Raw genomic sequence first — 8,291 nt, forward strand, 5'->3', positions numbered from 1 at the left:
TCGGTGAAGGAGTTCGATCAGTTGGAGTCTCTTCGTTCTGCTGTAGCCGGATTGAAGTGTTCCTTAGACAGAGTCTTGCACAACGGTAAACACACTCACAATGTTTACAGAATATGTGTCTATGAGTAGTGTGTCTATGTATAGTGTGTCTGTGTCTATGAGTAGTGTGTCTATGAGTAGTGTGTCTATGTGTCTATGTGTAGTGTGTCTATGAGTAGTGTGTCTATGAGTAGTGTGTCTATGAGTAGTGTGTCTATGAGTAGTGTGTCTATGAGTAGTGTGTCTGAGTAGTGTGTCTATGTGTAGTGTGTCTATGTGTAGTGTGTCTATGTGTAGTGTGTCTATTTGTCTATGAGTAGTGTGTCTATGAGTAGTGTGTCTATGAGTAGTGTGTCTATGAGTAGTGTGTCTATGAGTAGTGTGTCTGTGTGTAGTGTGTCTGTGTGTAGTGTGTCTATGTGTAGTGTGTCTATGTGTAGTGTGTCTATGTGTAGTGTGTCTATGTGTAGTGTGTCTATGTGTAGTGTGTCTATGTGTAGTGTGTCTATGAGTAGTGTGTCTATGAGTAGTGTGTCTATGTGTCTATATGTAGTGTGTCTGTGTAGTGTGTCTGTGTCTATGTGTAGTGTGTCTATGTCTATTTGTCTATGAGTAGTGTGTCTATGTGTAGTGTGTCTGTGTGTAGTGTGTCTGTGTGTAGTGTGTCTATGTGTCTATGTGTAGTGTGTCTATGTGTAGTGTGTCTATGTGTAGTGTGTCTATGAGTAGTGTGTCTATGAGTAGTGTGTCTATGAGTAGTGTGTCTATGAGTAGTGTGTCTATGAGTAGTGTGTCTATGTGTAGTGTGTCTATGTGTCTATATGTCTATGTGTAGTGTGTCTGTGTGTAGTGTGTCTGTGTGTAGTGTGTCTATGTGTCTATATGTCTATGTGTAGTGTGTCTATGTGTAGTGTGTCTGTGTGTAGTGTGTCTGTGTGTAGTGTGTCTGTGTAGTGTGTCTGTGTGTAGTGTGTCTGTGTGTAGTGTGTCTATGTGTAGTGTGTCTGTGTCTGTGTGTAGTGTGTCTGTGTCTGTGTGTAGTGTGTCTATGAGTAGTGTGTCTATGAGTAGTGTGTCTATGAGTAGTGTGTCTATGTGTAGTGTGTCTATGAGTAGTGTGTCTGTGTCTGTGTGTAGTGTGTCTATGAGTAGTGTGTCTATGAGTAGTGTGTCTATGAGTAGTGTGTCTATGAGTAGTGTGTCTATGAGTAGTGTGTCTATGAGTAGTGTGTCTGTGTCTATGTGTAGTGTGTCTATGAGTAGTGTGTCTATGAGTAGTGTGTCTATGAGTAGTGTGTCTATGAGTAGTGTGTCTATGAGTAGTGTGTCTATGTGTAGTGTGTCTATGTGTAGTGTGTCTGTGTAGTGTGTCTGTGTCTGTGTGTCTATGTGTAGTTTGTCTGTGTAGTTTGTCTATTTGTCTATGTGTAGTTTGTCTATGAGTAGTGTGTCTATGTATAGTGTGTCTATGTGTAGTGTGTCTATGTATAGTGTGTCTATGTATAGTGTGTCTATGTATAGTGTGTCTATGTGTAGTGTGTCTGTGTAGTGTGTCTATGTATAGTGGGTCTATGTATAGTGTGTCTATGTATAGTGTGTCTATGTATAGTGTGTCTATGTATAGTGTGTCTATGTGTCTATGTGTAGTGTGTCTATGTGTCTATGTGTAGTGTGTCTATGTGTCTGTCTATGTGTAGTGTGTCTATGTGTCTATGTGTAGTGTGTCTATGTGTAGTGTGTCTATGAGTAGTGTGTCTATAAGTAGTGTGTCTGTGTCTGTGTGTAGTGTGTCTGTGTCTATGTGTAGTGTGTCTGTGTCTGTGTGTAGTGTGTCTATGTGTAGTTTGTCTATGTGTCTATGTGTAGTGTGTCTATGTGTAGTGTGTCTATGTGTAGTGTGTCTATGAGTAGTGTGTCTATAAGTAGTGTGTCTGTGTGTAGTGTGTCTGTGTCTATGTGTAGTGTGTCTATGTGTAGTGTGTCTATGTGTAGTTTGTCTATGTGTCTATGTGTAGTGTGTCTATGTGTAGTGTGTCTATGTGTAGTGTGTCTATGAGTAGTGTGTCTATAAGTAGTGTGTCTGTGTGTAGTGTGTCTGTGTCTATGTGTAGTGTGTCTATGTATAGTGTGTCTATGTGTAGTGTGTCTATGTATAGTGTGTCTATGTATAGTGTGTCTATGTATAGTGTGTCTATGTGTCTATGTGTAGTGTGTCTATGTGTCTGTCTATGTGTAGTGTGTCTATGTATAGTGTGTCTATGTGTCTGTGTAGTGTGTCTATGTGTCTATGTGTAGTGTGTCTGTGTAGTGTGTCTATGTGTAGTGTGTCTATGAGTAGTGTGTCTATAAGTAGTGTGTCTGTGTGTAGTGTGTCTGTGTCTATGTGTAGTGTGTCTGTGTCTGTGTGTAGTGTGTCTATGTGTAGTGTGTCTATGTGTAGTGTGTCTATGAGTAGTGTGTCTATAAGTAGTGTGTCTGTGTCTATGTGTAGTGTGTCTATGTGTAGTTTGTCTATGTGTCTATGTATAGTGTGTCTATGTGTAGTGTGTGTCTATGTGTAGTGTGTCTACGTGTCTATGTGTAGTGTGTCTATGTGTAGTGTGTCTATGTGTAGTGTGTCTACGTGTCTATGTGTAGTGTGTCTATGTGTATTGTGTCTATAAGTAGTGTGTCTATAAGTAGTGTGTGTCTATGTGTAGTGTGTCTATGTATTGTGTGTAGTGTGTCTATGTGTAGTGTGTCTATGTGTAGTGTGTCTATGTCTATGTGTCTATGTGTAGTGTGTGTCTATGTATAGTGTGTCTATGTGGTGTATGTCTATGTGGTGTGTGTCTGTGTGGTGTGTGTCTCTGTGTAGTGTGTGTCTGTGTCTATGTGTCTGTGTAGTGTGTCTATTTGTCTATGTGTAGTGTGTGTCTGTGTGTGGTGTGTCTGTGTCTCTGTGTAGTGTGTGTAGTGTGTCTATTTGTCTATGTGTAGTGTGTGTCTGTGTGTGTAGTGTGTCTATGTGTAGTGTGTCTATGTGTCTCTGTGTAGCGTGTGTCTGTGTGTGTAGTGTTTCTATGTGTCTGTGTCTATATGTAGTGTGTGTAGTGTGTCTATGTGTCTATGTGTCTATGTGTTGTTTGTCTATGTGTAGTGTGTGACTGTGTGTAGTGTGTCTATGTGTCTACAGTGCCTTGCGAAAGTATTCGGCCCCCTTGAACTTTGCGACCTTTTACCACATTTCAGGCTTCAAACATAAAGATATAAAACTGTATTTTTTTGTGAAGAATCAACAAGTGGGACACAATCATGAAGTGGAACGACATTTTTTGGATATTTCAAACTTTTTTAACAAATCAAAAACTGAAAAATTGGGCGTGCAAAATTATTCAGCCCCTTTACTTTCAGTGCATCAAACTCTCTCCAGAAGTTCAGTGATGATATCTGAATTATCCAATGTTGACCTAAATGACTAATGATGATAAATACAATCCACCTGTGTGTAATCAAGTCTCCGTATAAATGCACCTGCACTGTGATAGTCTCAGAGGTCCGTTAAAAGCGCAGAGAGCATCATGAAGAACAAGGAACACACCAGGCAGGTCAGAGATACTGTTGTGAAGAAGTTTAAATTCGGATTTGGATACAAAAAGATTTCCCAAGCTTTAAACATCCCAAGGAGCACTGTGCAAGCGATAATATTGAAATGGAAGGAGTATCAGACCACTGCAAATCTACCAAGACCTGGCCGTCCCTCTAAACATTCAGCTCATACAAGGAGAAGACTGATCAGAGATGCAGCCAAGAGGCCCATGATCACTCTGGATGAACTGCAGAGATCTACAGCTGAGGTGGGAGACTCTGTCCATAGGACAACAATCAGTCGTATATTGCACAAATCTGGCCTTTATGGAAGAGTGGCAAGAAGAAAGACATTTCTTAAAGATATCCATAAAAAGTGTTGTTTAAAGTTTGCCACAAGCCACCTGGGAGACACACCAAACATGTGGAAGAAGGTGCTCTGGTCAGATGAAACCAAAATTGAACTTTTTGGCAACAATGCAAAACGTTATGTTTGGCGTAAAAGCAACACAGCTCATCACCCTGACCACATCATCCCCACTGTCAAACATGGTGGTGGCAGCATCATGGTTTGGGCCTGCTTTTCTTCAGCAGGGACAGGGAAGATGGTTAAAATTGATGGGAAGATGGATGGAGCCAAATACAGGACCATTCTGGAAGAAAACCTGATGGAGTCTGCAAAAGACCTGAGACTGGGACGGAGATTTGTCTTCCAACAAGACAATGATCCAAAACATAAAGCAAAATCTACAATGGAATGGTTCAAAAATAAACATATCCAGGTGTTAGAATGGCCAAGTCAAAGTCCAGACCTGAATCCAATCGAGAATCTGTGGAAAGAACTGAAAACTGCTGTTCACAAATGATCTCCATCCAACCTCACTGAGCTCGAGCTGTTTTGCAAGGAGGAATGGGAAAAAATGTCAGTCTCTCGATGTGCAAAACTGATAGAGACATACTGGCTGAATAATTTTGCACGCCCAATTTTTCAGTTCTTGATTTGTCAAAAAAGTTTTAAATATCCAATAAATGTCGTTCCACTTCATGATTGTGTCCCACTTGTTGTTGATTCTTCACAAAAAAATACAGTTTTATATCTTTATGTTTGAAGCCTGAAATGTGGCACAAGGTCGCAAAGTTCAAGGGGGCCGAATACTTTCGCAAGGCACTGTATGTGTAGTTTGTCTATGTGTAGTGTGTCTATGTATAGTTTGTGTATGTGGTGTGTGTCTGTGTCAATGTGTAGTCTGTGTGTAGTGTGTCTAGTGTTTCTATGTGTAGTGTGTCTGTGTGTAGTGTGTATATCTGTAGTGTGTCTATGTGTAGTGTGTCTATGTGTAGGGTGTGTCTGTGTGTGTAGTGTTTCTTTGTGTAGTGTGTCTATGTGTCTATGTGTAGGGTGTGTCTGTGTGTCTGTGTGTAGTGTGTCTGTGTGTAGTGTGTCTGTGTGTAGTGTGTCTGTGTGTAGTGTGTCTGTGTGTAGTGTGTCTATGTGTAGTGTGTCTATGTGTATATGTGTAGTGTCTGTGTGTCTGTGTGCAGTGTGTCTGTGTGTAGTGTGTATATCTGTAGTGTGTCTGTGTAGTGTGTCTATGTGTCTATGTGTAGGGTGTGTCTGTGTGTGTAGTGTTTCTTTGTGTAGTGTGTCTGTGTGTAGTGTGTCTATGTGTCTATGTGTAGGGTGTGTCTGTGTGTGTAGTGTGTCTATGTGTCTATGTGTAGGGTGTGTCTGTGTGTGTAGTGTGTGTCTATTGTAATATGTGAATGTCTGTATGTGTAGACACAGTTTCAGGGTGCTGTCCACTTGGCTGGTTGTCTGGCTCCTCCTCCTGCTACTTCTTCTCGTCTGACGGGTTACCATGGAACCAGGCTCGAGACTACTGCTCTAACTACAATGCCCAGCTGGCTGTACTGAAGACTGAACAGGACTGGGTAAGACACACACGTAGGTACGTACGTACACACACACACCACACGCACACACATATCCTAACTCTGTGTGTGTGGTGGGTGTGTGTTGCCAGGACTTTGTAACAGGCAGTACCAAGCCGCTGTTCTTTTGGGTTGGACTGTCAGATGAGAGGACAGGAGAATGGGAGTGGGTGGATGGAACACCTTATATCATGGACCGCAGGTACCACAGTCTGTGTTCTGATAATGTGTGTGTGTTCTGATAACGTGTGTGTGTTCTGATAACGTGTGTGTGTTCTGATAACGTGTGTGTGTTCTGATAACGTGTGTGTGTTCTGATAACGTGTGTGTGTTCTGATAACGTGTGTGTGTTCTGATAACGTGTGTGTGTTCTGATAACGTGTGTGTGTTCTGATAACGTGTGTGTGTTTGATAACGTGTGTGTGTGTTCTGATAACGTGTGTGTGTGTTCTGATAACGTGTGTGTGTGTTCTGATAACGTGTGTGTGTGTTCTGATAACGTGTGTGTGTGTTCTGATAACGTGTGTGTGTTCTGATAACATGTCTGTTCTGATAGTGTGTGTGTTCTGATAACGTGTGTGTGTTCTGATAATATAACGTGTGTGTTTGTGTGTGTTTAGCCAGTGGAAGCCGGGCCAGCCTGATAACTGGAAAGGCCATGGTCTGGGTGGGACAGAGGACTGTGCTATGATACATGCCAACGGACAGCTGAATGATGATCACTGTTCCCGTAGTTACCGCTACGTCTGTCAGGGACACACACTGACACACACTCACTGATACACACATTGTAACTGACACTGATATACACACACACACACACACACACACACTGATACACACACACACACACAGATACACACAACTCATACACACTGATACACACACACACTGATAAGTCACACTGACATACACACACACCGATACACACATTGTAACTCACACACCGATACACACATTGTAACTCACACACTGATACACACATTGTAACTCACACACTGATACACACACACACACACACTGATACACACAACTCACACACTGATATACACACACACAACTCACACACTGATATACACACACACACTGATACACACATTGTAACTCACACACTGACACACACACACACACACCAACAAGCTCTCACAGTCTTACTGTAGAATTAGACTTGTATCCACGTTCTCCAAACGTTAAACTTCAAAGTGTTTTTGACACCCTGGGTGCTCAGCATCGTTCAGTTTCACCAAATGTCAAATAAATTAAGAGTTAAAGTTTGGGATAGGGTAAAAAATACATATACTGAACAAAATTAACGCAACATGGAAAGTGTTTTTCATGAGCTGAAATAAATAGAAATGTTCAATAAGCACAAAAAAGCTGATTTCTCTCACATTTATTTCACACATGTGCAGTTTTGTTACACAATACAATGCTGACTGCAGGAATGTCCACCAGATCTATTGCCAGAGGATTGAATGTGAATTTCTATACCATAAGCAACATCATTTTAGAGATTTTTGCAGTACATTCCACCGGCCAGTAACCACGCCAGTTCAGGACCTCCACATCCGGCTTCTTCACCTGAGGGATCATCTGAGGAAGGGGAGGGGGTGCTCAGGAGTATTTCTGTGTGTAATAAAACCCTTTTGTTGAGAAAAAAATAATTCTGATTGGCTGGGAATGCCTCCCCAGTGGGTGGACCTGGCTCCCAAGTGGGTGGGCCTATGCCCTCCCAGGCCCACTCATTGTTGCGCCTCTGCCCAGTCATGTGAAATCCATTGATTTGGACTTAATTTATTTAAATTGATGGATTGAAATTGATGGATTGAGACGTCCAATTTTAAAGTCGATCTCCCTTCACACACACACAAGGCAATGTCTCCCCACATAACACAAACAGCCAAGGTTCTGATGTTCTGATATTAAACCACTACAACATGTGTCAACATGTCTGATTTTCTGATATTAAACCACTGTAACACGTATCAACATGTCTGATGTTCTGATATTAAACCACTGTAACACGTATCAACATGTCTGATGTTCTGATATTAAACCACTGCTCTTGCTAATTTCACAGCTTTTTAATAAGCTTTTACTTATCAGCCTCAAGGCCTTCATCTGAGGTTTTAGTCCCTATAGGGTTAGGGGTTAGGGTTAGAGGGTTGGGGACACATTATTGATACCAGATAGGTATTAAGTGTGCAAGTGGGGCTAAATATATCGTCCAGTATATTTTAATGGAAAAAAAAACAAAAAAACCACATCAAATGGGAAAGACAAGACATGACAATTAATCCACAACAGGAATAAAGGATGAGCGCAAGGGGGAGGGGAAGGAAAAGGGGGGAGGGGAAGGAAAAGGGGGGAGGGGAAGGAAAAGGGGGGAGGGGAAGGAAAAGGGGGGAGGGGAAGGAAAAGGGGGGAGGGGAAGGAAAAGGGGGGAGGGGAAGGAAAAGGGGGGGAGGGGAGGAAAAGGGGGAGTGGAAGGAAAAGGGGGGAGTGGAAGGAAAAGGGGGGAGTGGAAGGAAAAGGGGGGAGTGGAAGGAAAAGGGGGGAGTGGAAGGAAAAGGGGGGAGTGGAAGGAAAAGGGGGGAGTGGAAGGAAAGGGGGGAGTGGAAGGAAAGGGGGGGAGTGGAAGGAAAGGGGGGGAGTGGAAGGAAAAGGGGGGAGGGGAAGAAAAGGGACGGAAAGTACCTGAGATTCAGAGTTAAGAAATTCAAGTCAGAATCTAGGTCAAGATTCAGGATTAG

General features: G+C 42.3%; 1 protein-coding gene across 3 annotated transcripts in view; it reads left to right on the forward strand.

The window, feature by feature from the left end:
- asgr1a (asialoglycoprotein receptor 1a) overlaps positions 1-7,566 on the forward strand; it is a 23,088-nt gene extending 15,522 nt beyond the window's left edge. For all 3 annotated transcript variants that reach the window (XM_031832714.1, XM_031832715.1, XM_031832716.1), the window contains 4 exons: positions 1-85; positions 5,387-5,538; positions 5,631-5,740; positions 6,159-7,566. The exon at positions 1-85 is cut by the window's left edge and continues 8 nt beyond it. In XM_031832714.1, the coding sequence (XP_031688574.1) occupies positions 1-85; positions 5,387-5,538; positions 5,631-5,740; positions 6,159-6,318 (507 nt within the window). In that variant the 3' untranslated portion in view covers positions 6,319-7,566. The remainder of the gene's footprint in view (positions 86-5,386; positions 5,539-5,630; positions 5,741-6,158) is intronic.
- The last annotated feature ends 725 nt before the right edge of the window (positions 7,567-8,291 follow it).

This window comes from Oncorhynchus kisutch, linkage group LG9 (assembly GCF_002021735.2).
Source record: "Oncorhynchus kisutch isolate 150728-3 linkage group LG9, Okis_V2, whole genome shotgun sequence".
Taxonomy (NCBI): Eukaryota; Metazoa; Chordata; class Actinopteri; order Salmoniformes; family Salmonidae; genus Oncorhynchus; species Oncorhynchus kisutch.